The sequence below is a fragment of the Mchenga conophoros genome, linkage group LG9 (genome assembly GCF_057382185.1).
Source record: "Mchenga conophoros isolate Kocher_MC1m ecotype Shallow Benthic linkage group LG9, M_conophoros_male_GT1.1, whole genome shotgun sequence".
Lineage (NCBI taxonomy): Eukaryota > Metazoa > Chordata > Actinopteri > Cichliformes > Cichlidae > Mchenga > Mchenga conophoros.
In genome coordinates this window covers 12,645,620-12,665,305 of record NC_140534.1, presented here as the reverse complement: position 1 = coordinate 12,665,305, position 19,686 = coordinate 12,645,620, and the positions used below count along the sequence as shown (strand labels likewise).

Here is a 19,686-nt window from a genome sequence, read left to right as displayed (position 1 = left end):
CACTTTAAAACTCCAGACACCTGTTGTTAAGGGAGAGACCACAAAAATGCCAGTGAGGTCACACACACACACCCTAACCGAGCTCCAGTTTACATCACATGGAGAGAAGAGCTGACGGAACACGGAGGGGCTGAGGCGGACGCCGGAGGGTTTGGGACACAGCTGTGAAGATAAGGACAGAGCGGTGTCTGTGGATTAATTTATGTGTTTTTAATGCTGCCCATCGGACACTTTTTCGCTTCAGGATTTTTCGGGCTGCAATGTTTCAGGACTTAACGGCAGGTATGTGATTTTATTTGATAGATTAGAACTTTTTTTGAGTTTCTACTGTAGAATATGTGTGCTGGTAAATGCTTCAAGCTAACAAAATAGGATAGAGAAGTGAATAAAAAGTGCGGGTTAAGTCGCAGTTCTTTTATTTAGATCCACGCGAACTTCGTGCTTATCTTTTTTTTACTTTATTGTTGGATAACGAACTTTACGACACAAACACAAAGTCTCTTTACCACGAAAGATGAATGAGTTTATGCTGAACTTCACTTTTCTCTTCCAGTCATTCTGCTCAGCTAAACTCAAATGGTGGCCGCGGGCTGGCTCGGAGAAGGCAGCAAAAGATGATATTTTATGATCAGAGTGTTGCTAGTTTAGATTTATGGACGCCGAATCACCCACTCTGTCATAATGTTTCACTGACTTTAACGAGGATTAAATCTGGCCTTTATTTGAGTTAGCAACAAGTCAAAAATCGCCCCGCTGTTTAAAATTAACTTGAAACGTCATTTTTAGATTCATAACACTATACACAGGGCTGTATATAACATTATAGCTACAGATTTGAACGTTAACATTTCATGACTGCTGTGTTGAATGTGGTAATGCGCCAAACGTGCAGAAACGCTACACTAGTCAGTACATTGTAGTAATAGCAGTAGTAATCTGTAGTTTGGTGGTCTCTGTCACATTATGTTCTGTGCTGTAAATGTTGTAAATTAAATAATTACTGCGTGAAAATGCAGATTATTTCGATGAATTCACATCACAGCAGTTTTCCACATTGTTCAAAGCACCACACTGCTTGCGAACTGTACATATTGACCATTTCATGCTCACTGCAGACTGTCACGATTGCCAGTGCCATAGAAAACGTGGAAAATCCACCTGTTGAGTATCAACAAATGCCTGATATGATTTCTGAGTATGCTGATTATCAGTAAAAGATTTCTAGCAGTGGCAAAGCTGGATGAAAAATAGTCTTGTTGTACATGTTGCTGTTAAAAGTTTATGTCCTCTCTGATTTCACATGTGGTTGTATTGAAGTTGTGGAAAAGCTTTGTAATTTCATCTTATTGTAATTTCATGTTTCAGGATTAGACACCTTCTCTCTCTGTGGAGTGCTCTTCATCCCTGCTGGGGTGCTGTTTTTAGTTTGAGAACAGAGCTGATCTGAAGGACACCAGGCATCAGGCCCGAGGGCCACTGGACCATAAAGGCATGCTTGCTGCCATGCTGCGCCAAAGTTCTGGCGGAGGATCGGGCGGTGGTGGTGGTGGTGGAACCAAACTCTCTCTGGGTATTTCCCGACTCTCCAGCTCCAGCATGAGTTCAGCAGGACCTGCCAGAGCCTCCAAGAGCGGTTCGGTGAGCTTGGACAACCCAGATGTCCTCGCCTCCGACCCAAACTACATCATGCAGCTGGTCAGCGACGTGCGCAAGTTTGCTGACGTGCTTCTGCAACTCAAAGAGGTGTTCAACTCCAAAGGTATGTTAGAAACAAGAGAATGCAATCATCACGGCACATGTGCCACCACCTTTAAAAAATCTACAGCTGATTAAAAGTGACACAAACACTCTCCTGACTAAACAATAGATAATAACGAACAGTTCAGTTATTATTACCACATTAGTTACCATATTAGGTGTACACGCATCAGAAGGCTCGCTTAATCTGGACTCTTTCTGCTGTTATGAGAGTGTCTTTGGGGGTAACTGTGAGTGGTTTGTTTCCACAACAGTGTGCCTGCTGTGGATGTGGGCTTTTTCAACAAATTACACCAATGAGTACTTCCATGTATTAGCAATGTTTGCCTGTTTCTTAACTAAACACTGCACACCTCCTCTGCTTTTTTATTATTCTGTTTCAGTCATAAAAAAACCAAAACACTTGATTGGTCTTTAAACGCCGGGCTTCTCACGACACAGAAGTGCTGAGTAGTGTTGGAACGGCGATTTATTGCTGAATGTAGCTGCCGGTCCGCTCTTGTGCACATACTTTTGCTGTCACCGCAGAGGACACAGTCCGGACCCTATTTACCTGTTTTTGTCATGTCCCGGCCTTGACTGCACAGTCAGTGAACCTGCCTTATCTCACTTTCACTATGGCTCTTATCTTTCCTGTAAAGTAGAAAATAATGTGTTTTAATTGGTCTCAGACAAAATACACAGTGAGAATTGAATAAAAAGTTGGCGCCGCTCTGATCTGTTTTAAACGTGATACAAACCCCCCCCCAAAACAACAGCAGCAGCATTCCAGCTGGGCTATACTGACAGTAAGGAATTTAGATGGAATACTAAGCCAGTTATTAATGCGTTTCCTTTAGACAGTTACCAATCTACAGGGAAGTAAGGTCTGGACTGAGGTTTACGCCATTCCTGCTTTGGTACGTTGTGCATTAGCTTTTGGATGAGACCCAGATTTGTTAATCCCCAGGTCTTATTAAGATGAGGTCAAGGTACATATGGTGGTGGGGCTGTCCCCTTTTCCCCCCATTAGCACTGCCATGACACTCAAGCTTTAGGAAAAAGGAATCCCAGTGGTTTTTTTTGGGTTTTTTTTCAGCAAAGGTCAGCAAAGGTGCTTGACCCGGCTGGGCAGCTTGAGAGACTTTTCAGCGACCCGTCAGCACGCCGCAGATCAAAGCAGTAAATCATCATGTGCGAGCGACTGACGTCTCCAGTTTTATGGGGGCAGGAGGAGACTTTATTTAGGAAATATACCTTGAAGCCTTTACCGCGTCACATTTTCTATGATTGACGACTTGGTCGAGTGTAATCAACAGACAGTTGTGTTTTCATTTAGTTTAATAGCAGATTTAATATATCAAAGTCAATACATAGAGTGCTAGCGCAGGTTCTCGCTGTGGATCACGGTTGCATAGCTGTCATTGTAGATATTTTTGCCTTTGGTTACTGGGGTTAAGAAACCGGTTTGTAATCTCTGTTTGTCTCCTAATGCTAATTACAGTCGTTGCCTATGTAACTGCACATCATTTACAGGTCTAGTAAGCACAGGCTCCGTCATGCCAGTGTAGTCGTTGAGATCCCAACACGTGATTGCAAAGCTTGTGAGTATCCCCATTGAAAGGCTTATTTTGGCTAAGTACAGGAAAGGGCAGATTTGGGGAAAACGGGGCAGATTACGATGCAGAAAATGGATCTGCCCGCTACTGGGGGAAGTGGCAAAAAAGTCGATCGCGGCTCAAGCAAAAGGTAGAGTTAGAAGTAATGTTTAAAGGCTGATTGTTACATCGTGAACCCATGCAAGCACGGGGCAGGGTCTTACAGAGAGGCTACCAAACTTGGCAATATGTACTGATTCAGGAAATAAGTCTTTATCTTGATTGTATCAGGGTGGTTTTTGCTTGTCGTGTCATTGTTAAGGTTTAGGGCTTCAGGGCATTAAGGGAGTGCGCTAACAGATTGTTGGAAGTCGCTGACTTGTGCTCGGATTGGGTTTGATTTAACACCTCAAGGCCTCCTCCCACCCCACCCCCAAAATTTATGGCCATATTGTTTCTGTGGTGCTTCACAATAGAGGCAACCTCTCATTACCCCCAGCGCTTGCTGAAACTGGAGGGAACCCTCCTTTTTTTTTTAACGACACAGAGTGACGAGCGACAGTCAGCTCAGAGCCCCTGTAGCCTGTAACACTGCCTGTATTCACAGTCACTGATGTGAGTCTGACACTCATTGTCCCAGGAGGCATCTCCAGACTATCATGCTTCTGCTAACTGGCAACTTTTTGCAGAAACGATTCTTTCCCAAGTCCAGAATAGCTGCTGACCGCAGGACTGATCCCACAGGGGCTTTTCTCAGCCTGTGTTTTATTTTTCTGGCAATGCACATCAACCTTAAATGGTGATTAGTACTTAGTGCCTCTTGAGTTGTGGGTCAGTGACGCATGTCTGAATTGTCTTTTGCTAAGAGAAATCTGTTTATCCTCCTGGATTGCTGTTGGGTCAATGTTGACAACATGTCATATTCACAGTGTGACAGATACTTTTGGGGGCGTGACTTTGTCCAGTGGTTGCTTGTGAAAGACTTGTTAGTAATTGGATGGAGGGGATTGTTATTTTGACATATTGTTTTGCAGATGAGCTGTGGAGTTTGCCCTCATGGCATTTGCGTACAGCTGTAAGTAGAGTCTTTCCATCATATGATTTGTCAAGCAACTATTTAGCCCCTAATGTGTCTTCTTACAACAAATAACAAACTCCAAGCAACAGACTGTCGCTTCTCATCGTCTATTTTAGAGGTGAGGGAGTGCCTATCCTGATACGATAGGTGTGCCATCGCTGTTGTTGTGAGTACCGAGGAGGATCGTGGCCAATTTCATGTGTCAGCTGCGCAATAAGGAAAACTGCAACACTAAGCAAACCATTCAGTGTAGGTCATTCAGACATTTACTGGCCCAGTTTTGTGTTTTCACTCAACCATAATAAAGCCGGTTAGTGTAATATTTAAGACTATAATATGGTTTGTTAATGGACTTATATTTTATGTAGAAGCTAAATAGCAACAAAAGCTTTAAAATGTTCAATTTAGCCTCATTCCTGCACATCGCAGGTGTTGCTGATAGAATGAGAGATGTGGACAGCTGCTGTCGGCTTAACTACTTTCCAAATCCACTGAATTTAAAGATGGTGGCAGACTAAACAAGCAGTCCGTCTGCATACAGACAGCTTTGATTTGAGCTTTTTCAATGTAGTTGTGCTGTTGCTGTGTAAAACCAGCAGGGCTTTTCAGGGAGGAGATGAATAAGAAAAACCAGGGAAAAGACCCGAGCACAGTGAGTAAATCGTGTAATTCTGATGCTTTTCTAGTTGTCTGGTCAGTCTTTGAACAGAACAGTTTTAACCAGATTAGCATGCTGTAACAAGGCATTAACAGCAGCTGATGCGGTGTTTCATATATTCCCTGCATCGGTGTCAGGGCGTTTCCCTGTCGGTCAAATATCTGTTCCCTGTTTCTGCCTTAATTTGACACCCTGTATTTTTCTATGGACTGCTTTTGTGGACTGCTGATATATTGTGACTACTATAAACACGCAACTTCACATAGAAAATCTTAAACTCAGATCTGCATCCACTGCTTAGTTCATTGTGTGTGTCCTACACTCATGTTACATGTACCCTACATTGCTGTAGAACAAACCACACACACTTGTTTAGCGAATCTCTTGAATTACATGCTGACAAAGTGGGCCACAATGGGGTTTAAAGCCAAGTCTTTAATCATGCATTATAAATGAAGTGAGATTTCAGTGCAGCACGTGAATGCTGATGTGTCCAAAGCCCGTGGCCTCAGCAGCTCTGTGATTGTCAAATATTGCACAGTCCCCATCATTCTTTCTGGAAATGCCTGCGGTGCAGTACACGTACATAAAAACTGGGTTTTATTACAGCTTCGTCATCATTTGTCACGGTTATGATCTGTCAGGGGGAATGGATGACTCGTATGGCTGCCCTCTTTAATTCAGCCTTTGAGTGGTAGGTGTCCTCTGTTAATCAGTGTGGGTTTTCAGAGGTTTAGATTGTGTTGTTCTGGATTTTAATGATTAACAGGTGGCTTCTAAAAGTGACCTGCAGGTGTTGAGTAATGTGTAACGGCATCCTGTAATACACCTTGAAAAAAGAAATTGGTTCAGCTGGTTCATTCATGGGTAATGTAAGTTTAGCAAGTTGCATATTGGCGTTTTGGACTTTTTTTGAAATTTTTTTGAAGTGAAAATATTTTCCCACATGTCATAACGTAAGTGCCCGTCTTTTTATTTTTGTGTCTTTTTTTTGAAAGCCGGCTGAATATCCTGCCATGCTGAAAAGGCTCTGTGGGAAAGTGATTCTGATCTGGGTCCTCAGAGAAAGCCCTAATGCTATTTTCGTAATTTGTATTCCAAATCACCGCTTGTGAAATACCAGCCTAAAATTAGCCCTTCTTGTACTTTTCACTAACCGTTCCAGACTTTCTTAATGGCCGCAGCTATGCTGTGTTTAGACAGTCTCTCCCTCTGGGTCTGGGATCCACTGTAATGCATGCAAGCTTCTTCTTGCCTCCAAAAAGTTCCTTTTATGGTTCTTTTACTGTGCCTGTATTTAAAGTTGCTGTAAATTATCCTGAGCACAAGATAATAAGTCTCCCCAATATGTACTTACATGCAAGGTTTGGGATTCCTGGGATCTCGATTTAATCATGCTGGACACTTATCTTGTAAATTAAGCCTCCTAACTGGATTTATTACATTAGCTTAATTGTTCTGGGGGATCCTTGTTTAAAAGCACAGCTATTGTCTTGGTATTAGTTGATGGGCTAGAGTTGGATAGATTTTTGGATTGTTCTCCCTCCCTCCCTAGGATTAAAGTACAGAGTCTTGTGACATATGGCAGGTCAATTTATCCTCTCTGACTGGGGGAACAAAACATGTAATGATGCACCCTGTACAGAGCGCACTGAGCTGACTATCTATCTTTTGGCAACAACAATGTGTACACTGAAGGCAGGCTGTATACAGGTGGCAAAGCCATGCAGACTTGTTGAGTTTGATAGTCCAACATGACTTGAAGATTTGTAAGTTGTTTTCAAGTTGGAACCCTAGGAAGCTCCCTCTCTGTGCGTATCCCTCTCCTTCGTACACTCCAGAAAGATTTACACTTATGGGCACTGTTGTTGTGGGAGCAGCTTTGTTCCAGGAGGCTGTCGATGTCTGCCACACACCGAGATAAAGCTCCAGGATTCCCACACTGGGCACGAGAGGTTTAGATAGACTGTGGGAGCTGAAGCGGGAATGTGCTTGAGAGAATCAGCCCTTGGGTATTCTTTCATATATAGAGTAGAAGGTTTTTGCCCATATAAAAAATGGATACTGAAGATGTTTTCTATGTGTGTGAAAAACAGGCATATAGCAGTGTCATGTTATTCTTATTAATATTACTCAGAATACAGATAATAGATTTATTAAAGGACTCTTTGTCTGTGTAAGACTTTCTTTTGCCTCTTTTAATTAAACTTGAAGGCTGAAGATTTACTGAGACTATGCAATGACATCAAGACTCTATGGTGCAAATTATTCATCTGTTAAACGGGGATATCCAAATTAATGCTGACGGTGCATGATGGTGCTCATCCAGTTCAGGGTTGCAGGGGGCTGGAGCCTATCTCAGGTGGGGTACACCTTGGACAGGTTGCTGGTCTGTCGCAGGGCTAACCCTAACCTTGGTGCATGCTTGCATGCGACTGGACCAACCCCACGCTGTTTACAGCTCATAGCTCTGTTGGTACCTGCCAACAAAGCTGATGGGAGTGCATTCATTGAATTATAAGCACAAAAATTAAACCATTACCTTCCCAGTCATTTGATAGAACAGAAATAGGTCATGACTAATATAAGAGAAAACTCTTTGGTTCATAACTTTGAAAGCTTTTACAGAAGAGTGGCAGATTAGCACTGGCTCTAGAGCCCAGAATGCCTTCGCTCCTGTGCACGTTCTGAGTCTGCTCACGCTGTTAATTGCAAGAAACAAAACAGTGCAATGTGCTCAGTTAAAATGCTTGGTATGGTTTTCCCAGATTCCTTTTTTATATTCGGTGTAGTTCAAGTTGGAGCTATACAAAGCAATGTGCTAAGTTCACAAAACGTGGAATTCTTGAATGTTTTTTATTGACTGAAATGTACTGTTTCAGTCAATTAAATGCCTTGACAGTTATGAAAGTAACTGTGTTTTGAGGGTCTTTTTAAAGCTTTTTAGCCCACAAAGCCCATTCTCCCAGGATTAGAATGCTAGTAAAGCTAAACAGTGTGCTCTTGTTCTCAGTGCAGTGTTTGCCCCCAACCTCAGCCTCCTCACCACCCAATTCTGCCCCTTGACAGGTGTACTAAAGGGGCCCATCTGTGCACTTGTTGGACAGCTCTCCCAACTCTGTCCTGCAGATTTTCCTTTGCCCGTACTCTCTTCAGTCTAATGCCTGGCCTGCTTGGCTGCAAACTAGAGGTTGCACTGTGGGGGTATTTGAAGTTTCTCTTTAAAAAAAAAAGAAGCATAGTTGGAATGCCAGCCTTCAGGGCTTTGCGTCCACAGTGGGCGACAGCGGCAGGGTGGTGATCTGGGGGGATATCTAGAGAGAAAGGTCGCCTGTCTTTCGTCTGTGACAGACGGCTCCAAATAGAAATGAAAGAGGTTGAAAACAAATTCTTCACTCTACTGGGCATCTCATTTCTATTCAAAGGATTAAAGAGGGAAATATCTGATGGGTAAATGTGTCATTAGAGAAACACATCTTGGGATTTTTCACCTGTCTTAACATGTTATTGGATTTTTGTAATTGTTATTAATATGGTTATAGCTTGTTCTTCTCTCTGTTAACATGATGGCACGTTTTCTTAATTATTTTTTTTAACTGCTAACAAGCTTGAAAAAGGCAATTCCCAGCAGAGTGGGAACAAAAAAAGCCCCCTACCTGGGTAGAAGGTGCTGCGTGTCTAGCCTAAGGGTATTTTTTTTTCTTCTCTTGAATGACAGCTCTTTGTGCATGCAGCCATGGGAAAATGGCTTCAAAGGTAAAGCAACAGGGAATGGTTTGGCATGAGCATAGAAACGTAGGCGATGTTCCCCTGCCTTTTTTAACCAGCTGAGTGTAATCTGCTAATCCACAGAGCAGGCTGCCGGTGGTCTGTCGACAGAGGTGGAACACGGCCGTTGACCACAGGAAGTTTGATGGGGAGGGGGGATATCGAGGGGATCTATAGGCCACCCATTGCAGTGACCTGGCAGAGTGTTAAAGGTTAAGTGGACCTATTTCGCAGGATTGCCTTATAGTCGCGCAAATAGTTTGAAATGGTGGTGAGGTCGTTTTTGCCTGTAAGTGAGAGAGGTGGTAGAAAGTGGCATTTCACTCTTGCCAATTAAATATGACTCCTTTACAATAAAAAGGTTATTGAGTCAGACAGTGATTGATTATTAGACCTAAGGGTCAAACTATGCTTAGCAAATCTTACCGTAGCTTTTGATGAATGCTCAAGTTACTGCCACTCCAAAGTGCCAGCTGGTTATTTAGGGGGTGAGTCAAAGGAATGTCCTGCTGCGGTCTTATTCAATGGGACACATGGAGTGGTTTTGATTGACATTAGTCATGGGTTGCCTGTCCAACATATTATTTAGCCCCCTCTGCCTTGAGCTGCTTCCATCTGATCGGAGCGGCGCAGACCCGGTCGTGACACGTTTAGCGATTTCACACTCGTTTTGTGGCAATGCGCAGCCTCTGTCCTCTCAAATGTTTTGAAGCATAAATAATACATTGCTCCCATGATTTGCAATGCATGAATGAGCATAGCTAGGGTCGCAGCAAAAGGAATGTTGCCAAGTCATATTGTGTCAGACCCAAGTGGAAGTTTTGTGCCTCAAAGAGTCGAATCATTGAAGGCCCAAAAAGTGAAAGCTGGCATGTGGTACACATCAAGCAAAGACGTTGGGGTTGCAACAAAAGCGGCTAGTTTTATTATATGGTTATTCTTTTATTGTGGGTAACGTGAAGTAGAAGGTTTATTTTTTTTATTTAGTCTAAGTTTAATATGTTTTTTTGTCTTTTGTTTGTTTGTTTTAAATCCTTTTTTGTTCTGAGAACCAAACAGACACAACTCGGGCAAATAATTCCTGTGCACGTCACTGCTTCACTGATGTGCCACATGTCTTTCCTGCATACTACGTAGCCTAAACCAATCATGAATCTTATCAAATGGAAGTATGCATCCTAAACTTAATGTTAAATCTTGAAGTCCATCACGTGAAGGTGTCAAGAGAGCATCTGCTCCACAGTGTTTTGGTGTTGACGTGTCATCTCAGTGGTGAGCGATCTGACAATGTTTTCATTATGGATCCCCCTCCACTCCTCGCTCCCGCAACTCCCGTCCGCGCTCCCAAACAAGAGGCTGGAATGTTGGGTTTCCATGACGCTAATGAAGTAAAAACCTGGCAATGCGTTGCTGGCAGCCTCTGAGCAGCTCCTGATCTGCGGCCTCCTTCTCATCAGGATCAGAGTCTGATCCCTCTGCAGCCTTCATTCACCAGGGCTTATTATGCCCAGGAATGTCTCTCACTCACTCCCCCCCTCATAACCCCCTCTGAAGCAGGGATGTGGGGTGCTGGGGTAAATTTTGGACAAATCCCCAGTAAGAGTACTACCCCAAATAACACACAACCCCCCCACACACTTTTTTTTCTGGCTCCCATCAAACTAAAACTCCTCCCCTACTACTCCTTACAATCTTTCCTCTGCTAACTGTCACACTTGGACAAAGATAAGCACAAACTCCTCTCCTTCTTTCCTGTGGAAAGCCTTTGTTGTGATTTATGTTCCATAAATGCTTCATGTAGCAGGCCCATGAGGTGACCAATCCCACTTGTTTGCCATTTGCCCCAGGGACAATGGGGAGTTTTTGGTACTCAAACAAGTCCTCACTCCAGAGTCCTTAGATTTCCCAGGGGAAAACAGAATGATCTTCCCAGAGGCGTGTTTATTTTTTTACCAGTGTTCAGAAATCCTTCAACTATTTGCAAATTGAAACGTCTTCCATCGCTGCACTGTCAATACCTCTGCCATTATGTTTTTTTTAAAGGCACTCTGCAGTGGGAACCAGTCCTTTCTTTGTGTTCCAGCCAGAAAGGCAATTTAGGGGTTAAATAATCAGTCTCTGTACATTATCCTGTGTCATGCTGGGCTGGTGGATGCACCCATAATGTCTTGCTAATTAGCCTCTATTTAGGTTTTTCCAATAGGCCACACAGCTGCCATTGACGATTGAAGCCCATGGAGCTTTGCAAAGGAAGACCCTCTGTCTTGTGGGCATTCATGATTTTAGGCTTGTCCTTAATAAACCTTTAGTCTCCCCAAGCTTGATGCTTTCAGGATTCGGTATCCAGTTATTTGGTAGATGAATAGGGTATCTTGCCTCTGTGGGGATGATTTAGTCCATTGTGTGTATGTTGTCTTTCAAAGGATAATGTCCATAAATGGGATCTAAACTGACCAGGACCCATTAAGGGCTCAAGGGTTGAAGCAACTTGTTGTAAACGTTGACCCTTATCATATAAGATAGTGACAGAAAGAGGTTGTGGGAAAACCCTAGCACCAGGGATAAAAATAGCAAAAATCTACATTCAAAAATACTAAAAGTAACAGTAAAAATAACAGAGTAGTTGCTGGACCATTACAAAACAACGTTTGTCAAGTTTTGTACGGCAGAACTGAGTCTTATTATGATGTCTGGTTGTGCCAGAAGTTCATCACTGGTTCCTTTTGCTGCCTCGTGTGGAGCTGGGCAGCTGAAACAAAAAGACTAGAGGCTTATTCCCTCAAAACCCACCAGGTCTTCGGCACTGGAAGGAGCTGCACATGGCATCTGATGATTGATGAAGATGGTTGCTATGGATAAAGATGGGATTCCAGGTCCTGTGGAGAAGCTTTTGGCAAAATAGAAGGAGCAAGCATGTTGGCATGGACGACCATCTCACTGTGGTAGTGAAACAGTCTTGTGATTGAGCTTGTCCCCTCATGAAATAGTTTTTGGTAATGAGCTGCTTATTTAGTTATTTCCACACATTTTAGGCAATCTTTTGCTGGTTAATTGGTTTGAGTTGCCGCTTGTTGTCTTTATGATGATATTTCTCAACAGTCTAGTCGGCTGGACATAAAGTTCCCAGTAGAGCTGGGCGATATGAGATTTTTTCATATCACGATATGTTTTTTTCATTTCAGGCGATAACGATATCTATCACGATATAAGCCAAATAACTATTTGTAAGATTTAAATGTGCCGTTGCTCACAAGTAAAATGTGAAATAATCAGCAGCTTGTTTTGATTTAAATATTTATTTCCCATAATAAGTTCAACAGGGTAGATGTACTTAAGGAACATGAGACTTTTTCAGATAAATAAAGGCAAATATTGCAAACTACACAAAAGGCAGCCGCTAAAGCGTTTAAGTTTCAAAATAGAACAAACGAAACAAACTAAATTGTCAATTCCACTTAGAAACAAAATATTAATTCTAAAAATAAATCTTAGTTTGTTTTACAGAAGAACAGACAAAACTGACTAACTTTTGTCAATATCAAATAAACTGAGAACTAAAAGGAAATTCTCAATCTCTCCTTGTTGTATAGCTTAGCTTTTCAAACAGTTTTAACAGTTACTTTAGTCTGACAAAAGCCGAATGACGAATTAGCGCTTCCAGTCAGAGACTGAGGCTACGTCCACACGTACACGGGTATTTTTGAAAACGGAGATTTTCCGTTTTCGTTTTAAAAATAATCCCGTCCACACATAAAGGCAGAAATGAAGGAAAACGCTGCTATGAACATGCCAAAGCAGCAGGTGGCGCTAGATTCCTAACCGTGCAGAAATGTTGGCCAATCAGAAGTCTAGAAGCCTCGGTGGGAAAAAGTAAACAAAGCTGGGGCATAGAAGCAGAACCGAGTCATATGTGTGGAGGGACAGTAACTGTGTGTATATGTAAGCATTTAAACACTGCAGAGAGTAGAATTAACAGTAACAGTATTGTAGAAATTCATTTCACCGAAACAATAACGTGGCGCACAGTGTGACGCATGCACCAGTTTATTGTATTTCCAGACTTGCTTTCGGCACAATTTACAGTGCACGCTACTCTGTTTTTTGTCAGACTTGAAATAGCCGAAATACCTTCCCACTACGGAACTTCTATGTCTCTTCTGTTCGACAATCTCTCCGGCATTGGAACCATCGTCTGTTTTCTCTTCGGTCACGCTCGGTTGATTTTTCTAGTCGGCACACTCATTTCCTCCATTACCCGCTGGCTGCTTCCCAAACAAACACACGTGCGGCTTGGCACTTGTGCTGTACGTAACAAGTCACGCGACGTGACGCTGCGGCTGTGATTGGTTCGGCTCTGCGCTACTGAATTTGGATCGGCTGACCTTTTTTTTTTTTTTTTTTTTTTTTAAGAGAACAAGAGTGGCGAGGTCTATCGCGATAGCTTAATTTCTCTATCGAGTAAAAGTTATATCGCGATACATATCGTTATCGTTCTATCGCCCAGCTCTAGTTCCCAGTAAAGCAGCAGAATATATAGACATTTTGCATGTCAGAGCTGTTCTGTTCAAAACGTTTTACCTGAACTGTTGATCACTGTGAAGTTGTCACAGACTGGTCAGTCGGCTGGATTTACATTTCAGGCCTCAGCTAGTATTGTCACGGTGGCCACAAAGACCTAGCATTATTAGCCCCACTGGCGGAACTATTTGTCCCACTCCAAAAGAGAGAGCTAACGAATAAAAGAAAAAACGGGAGACAGCTAAAGTCTTCCTGATCCCCATTTCCATGAAGGGTAATCCAGGGGTGATCGTCAGCACAAAATGCGGCTTTGACCGACTGTGTCTTTTGTGTGTGTGTGTGTGTGTGTGTGTATGTTTGTTTGTGTGTTTTCGTTTAACCTGTATTTGGCTGCAAAGATATGTGACCTGGAAACAACTATTAAAGTGAAGTCATATGACATTTAAAACATGAAATCAAAACAACCTCCCAAACAGCCTCCTGTGTATTTAGTGTGATTATAGTTTAGGACTCAGCATATCTAGATCACAAGTGTAATTATGTGAGTATGTGTGTATATTGTGTTTGCATGAGTGAGGGAACAGAGGGAGACGTGCCTACCCTCTTGTACTGGTTATTTCTAAGAAAGCCACCCATGCATGTTGTGTCAGCAGTCTGGTCACACTCCACTGTATGTTACCAGTAAGTAGCAAAAAATACCTCAGCCTTACCTACCTTAGTTAATGCATTGCGCTGTTCATGATCTCACTCTGACTAAGCCGAGAGCACGTTTTCAAGGTTAGATGATAACAGAGTGTTTTGTCCCCTTGTTAATGGCTGTGACTCACTGTTTGTAAAGTCACGTGCAGTACAGAGAACCACATACCTGAGATCAGAATCAGAATCAGAATAAGAATACTTTATTGATCCCTGGGGGAAATTATTTTTTGTTACAGTGCTCCATTTTAAACCAACATTAAGACAAGACAGACAATACGCTAACTAAGAATAGTACAATATATACATATATATACATACATACATACATAAGTCACTTATAAATAAATATTTGGAAAAGAAACATGTGTAGTTGTAGCAGCAAACAGTGTGTTAAGTGGATGCGTTGTACAGGGAGATGGCCACAGGCAGGAATGATTTCCTGTGTCGTTCAGTGGTGCCGTGTTTTCTTTGGTTCGCTCGCTGGATGGCTGATGATTGCTAAAAGACCATAGTAGGTCTCGTTTATTTATGCACATAGCAGTTGGGTTCGTGTGTTGCGTTTCTGCCGTCCTCCACTTTATGGTGCTGTCGCCAGGACAGGAGAACTCAAACCCGGAATGGTGTCACATAGTTATCTTGTCACCAGTATGTACAGTGGGGCAAAAAAGTATTTAGTATCTTCTTCCTCCAAACACGACGAGTTGAGTTTATACCAAAAAGTTCTACTTTGGTTTCATCTGACCACATGACATTCTCCCAATCCTCTGCTGTATCATCCATGTGCTCTCTGGCAAACTTCAGACGGGCCTGGACATGCACTGGCTTCAGCAGCGGAACACGTCTGGCACTGCGGGATTTGATTCCCTGCCGTTGTAGTGTGTTACTGATGGTGACCTTTGTTACTTTGGTCCCAGCTCTCTGCAGGTCATTCACCAGGTCCCCCCGTGTGGTTCTGGGATCTTTGCTCACCGTTCTCATGATCATTTTGACCCCACGGGATGAGATCTTGCGTGGAGCCCCAGATCGAGGGAGATTATCAGTGGTCTTGTATGTCTTCCATTTTCTGATGATTGCTCCCACAGTTGATTTTTTCACACCAAGCTGCTTGCCTATTGTAGATTCACTCTTCCCAGTCTGGTGCAGGTCTACAATACTTTTCCTGGTGTCCTTCGAAAGCTCTTTGGTCTTGGCCATGGCGGCGTTTGGAGTCTGACTGTTTGAGGCTGTGGACAGGTGTCTTTTATACAGATGATGAGTTCAAACAGGTGCCATTCATACAGGTAACGAGTGGGGGACAGAAAAGCTTCTTACAGAAGACGTTACAGGTCTGTGAGAGCCAGAGATTTTCCTTGTTTGAGGTGACCAAATACTTATTTTCCACCCTAACTTACGAATAAATTCTTTACAAATCCTACCATGTGGATTCATGGATTTTTTTTTCACATTCTGTCTCTCACAGTTGAAGTGTACCTCTGGTGCAAATTACTGACCTCTGTCATCATTTTAAGTGGGGGAACTTGCACAATCGGTGGCTGACTAAATACTTTTTTACCCCACTGTAAATTGGTGGGTCCTAGGACTAATCTGCTCAGGGTTTATAAAACGTGATAGCATTTTGTTTGATACACTTCTGTTTGGAAACACAGTGGGCCTGCAGACACAGTTCATAGCATAAAGTGGCACCTTGGAAACGTTTAATTTTCCAGCTTCTACAGTATCATGTAGCATATGACCTGTCATCATTGAGACGGAGCAACACTGCCAATGATCTCTTTTCTTACTGGTGAAAGGTTAACAAGGCTAATGGATAATCCACTGGCTGTATAATATGTCAGTTCTGTCATTTGAAATGGTTGATTTCATATATCGCATGTTAGTTATTGCCAAAATGTTCTAAGGGGCTAAGGGATTCCTTTTCTCATCAGTCTGGACTAAATGTGAGCATATCTTTCTGACTGGGTGGAAAATGTGTGCAATAAGCATTATTTAACTGTCTTGACAATCTCCAGAGCACCAAGACTGTCTTCACCACGCGGTCCACGAACGTCTCGGTGAGCTGCTACGAGTCCTGAAGGCCATTATCAGCAAACACCAGAGCCTCAACTCAGTGGATATCCTCAGTACAGCTGGAACCGTCATCGCCACGGTCAAAGGTGAGCAAAGATGACCAGCTCCCCCTAAATGCTCACCCTCATAACTTTCGGCTTTCCTGTAAAACATGCCAGATACTCCTCCACTCTTCCTTTAGTCTGTTTTCTGTCTCTGCTTATCTAATCCTCCCTTCTCCCTTGATAGTCTTCTCTGCTGGGCATTCACTATTACCACGTCCTGTCTCTCATACAGTCTTCCCAATCCTGGTTTAAAGAACTTCCCAGAGACTGTTTCTCTGGAGTTGTCTTTCAGCTTCAAGGTGACACAGTTCTTCAGAAGTCACTCGAGCACTTTGAATGCAGCAACGTGTGTTTCAAACCCCATATAGAGACTAAGAAAATAATATTTGGGAGTCGGGTACCTGATACTTGAAGATCCAGGGAGAAGCGGGTGTCCTTTGTGCTTTGTCTGCCAGTCCAGTGGGAACTGCACAGAGGAAACCTTTTCAGTCGCTCATTCTTTAAGATTATGATCTGGCATGCAGGTCAGTTCTTAACTTGGCGGCCACACAAGAATCCCTAGAGTATACCTCGTCTCAATTTGCATTGCAAAGAGGGGCAGAGAGGGGCTGCATAAAAAGCTTTTACTTCTAAGGAATGGTGACATGATGGAGAGGCCTGAGGAGGCTCTGCATGTGCATGTGAATGTGAATGGGCTTCACCTTTAGCTGAAATACTTGGAATGAGTCCATACACATTTGGGCGTGTGCATATATGTGCCACAAAAAATAAGCTCTTGCAAGTCCTGTCTTTCATGCAGTAACTTGAGTGTTTATGTGGCACTGGAACATGTCTTTGCACAAGCGAGACAAAAAAGCACAACTTTGTCAATGAGGAAGGCTTGGATTTGAGAGCTTAATAGTCATTCTGTAAAAACATTGTTATTAATGCTCGTGATTATATTGCATTAATCATTAGGAGGATTCATAAGTATATAGATTGAAAGTCTTCAGCTGTTAGACAAACTTTTTTTTAAATAGTTCTGAGTAATGGTATTATTATTTTTATTTCAGAGGAAGTTCCTATAGTGAATAGTAGATATTATAACACAGTAATTACTTGTTCTTTCCATAACTATATGAAGTGCTGTAACATCTTTCTACCACTAGGTGGCCAGACCTGTCCACTTCTTGATACCCCACCCCCCCAAAAAAGAGAGATGTAGACGGTGCCAGTGTGTTATCAGCTTTGCTCCATTGTTTTTGAGCCACCAAGCCTGATATTTTACACAATAACGTACATATGAGGCAAAACTAGCAATTTGTTTTGGATTTCTACTTGAAGTGCACCCTGACCCTACGTCAAAGAGTTGTTTTGGTGGAAAATTGAACCTCCCACCCTGTGATACTCTGTTTCCTTGGCATACCTCAGTACGTCTTCAATTACTCTCTGTTGGAGCTTCCGATCCCTTAATTGCAGCACAGGACTCTGCTACTGATGAGTGTTTCGAGAGTGTTGTGCTTTTCGAGTGAAACAATACCATTTTTCTCTGATGATGTAACTTCCACATTTGGACCACTGGTTGGGGCCTGAGCGAGTACTGGCATTGTATTCCAGCAAGCCTCAGGATGTCCTGTTGGGGGGTAGGGGCTGTGCGGGAGAGGAGATGCGAAAGCAGAGCTGTATGATTTGAATGGTGGTAACTGCTGGGGGTGGCTTGGAGACACCCCGTTAAAATCAGTTTTTAAATTTAATTTGAAGACTTTTTCTTTCCCCCCATTGAATTTATTTTATTTATTTTCAGTGGTCAGTCTTTCCTTGTGTTGGTCAAAGGAATCCTTTTCTTGGACCAGCTAAAGATTTGCAAGTATTTTGGTGTCATGTTTAAGGCTTCTTCCAAGGAGTCTTAAGCAGGTGTTGATTTCCATGATCAACAAGGCTTATATCTGTTTAGGACAAAGCGGGACAGAAACCTGTTTTGAGGTAGGTAATTGCTGGTTCACTTGTGTGCTTCTTTAGCAACACTTTCTGAAAACATTTTGAGGTACGAGGCAATATGTAATAGCAGTTTAGAAGACTGGGAAGGTCTATAGTAGGCGTTTGTAGGTGGTTTGCATTATGTGAAGCAGATACTAAGAGACCAGGTGGAAGATCTAGGACTCTAGGTGTGGATGACGTTTAGGCTAGTTTTGTTTCAGGATTTGAGAAGTTATTAAAGTTCAGGAAATTCTGAAGTTGTCCCAGCTTAGGATTAATGTTCAAAAGTCAAGACATTGAAGTAGGTTTTGAGCTTAGCTAATAAAAAACAAGTGAACTCTGTTAGTTTTCTATTTAAAATGTCTGAAAGTCATTGAACTCTAGAAATCTCCATTGTTCTATTGGAAAGGAAAGACTGAATGACCAGTGACATCACTGATTTATTGCTGGGTCTCATTTCTGAGCATCTCTCTCCTGGTTTATTTTCCCTCTGCTCAGTCCGGCCAGGAAGTTTATTGTGAAGACTGATTACAGCCGTATTTACACTGGTGTTTTTCCTCCATTCTGTCCTCAGTCATCACTGTGTTTAGATTTTCAGCAGGAAACTACTGCAAGAGCAGATTACAGCCAAATATACACACTCACGGTCTTTGCTTATCTTCACTGATTTAACATAAAGTTGTTTTTGGATGCCTCTGAGGGATTGCTCAACTCTAAAAGGTCTACACACAAACAGTCCTCTAGCTCTCAGAGCTTTTGAGGAGTACAGTCTGAGTCAGAAGAGATTTTCATTCACTCTGTTGTTAACATCATGCACAGGATGATGAATCATATCTTGTGATTGTTGCCTTAAACACAGGATGTCTTCAGTATGCAGGATTTGGGGTTGTTACAGAAAGTTGACTCAGTCTTACTTCACCATAATTTGACAGGAGTGAACTTTAAGGAGGTGAACGAAGACAACAAACATAAGCATTTCGGAGAGATCTACGCCGCAATCGACACATTGGCATTCACCTTTGGCAATGTGTGAGTATGATGTCATTACTCTGATTGCTCCTTCCACGGCTCATTTCACTCGATGATGTTTGTTACTGCGTTCAATTCGTTTGCATATGCACGCAGCTAATGGAGGCCAGCCGATATTTATTAATCTTGTGTAAAAAGAGAGAATAAGAGCTAAGGAAAAATAAAAGCAGTTCTTTTTTGTGAGTGCAGATAAAAACTCTGTTTATGCTAAATAAACCCCCCGAACATAATTTAAGTCGTGTTTTTGTGTGTATTTCCTTTTGTGCTTTTCATTCTTTACTGAACCTTTCTTTTATTTTGTTTTGTTTTTCTTCAGAGTGTCTGACTTCCTTATGGGAGATGTAGAGAATGGATCAGTGTTGGGGCTCCCCCTGACTAAGAGAAGCAGGGTAAGAGAAGTGCAATATTTAAAAGTGAGGCTTTAACTTCCTGATAAACATCCTCCAGAACTGCATTTAAGATTTAAAATGAAACTCGTACCTTAGAATATGGGCTCCATTATTAAACATACATTCATCATCAGTTCATGGACTC

General features: G+C 42.3%; 1 protein-coding gene across 2 annotated transcripts in view; it reads left to right on the top strand.

The window, feature by feature from the left end:
- Positions 1-25: 25 nt before the first annotated feature.
- The window catches only part of arhgap29a (Rho GTPase activating protein 29a), a 32,976-nt gene continuing 13,315 nt past the window's right edge, over positions 26-19,686 (top strand). Inside the window, exons 1-5 of one of the 2 annotated variants that reach the window (XM_085286510.1) lie at positions 26-282; positions 1,366-1,759; positions 16,066-16,209; positions 19,056-19,152; positions 19,469-19,541. In XM_085286510.1, coding sequence (XP_085142636.1) covers positions 1,492-1,759; positions 16,066-16,209; positions 19,056-19,152; positions 19,469-19,541 — 582 coding nt within the window. In that variant the 5' untranslated portion in view covers positions 26-282; positions 1,366-1,491. Of the gene's footprint in view, positions 283-1,365; positions 1,760-16,065; positions 16,210-16,909; positions 18,130-19,055; positions 19,153-19,468; positions 19,542-19,686 lie in introns of those variants that run through there. The other variant, XM_085286511.1, reaches the window with a different exon arrangement.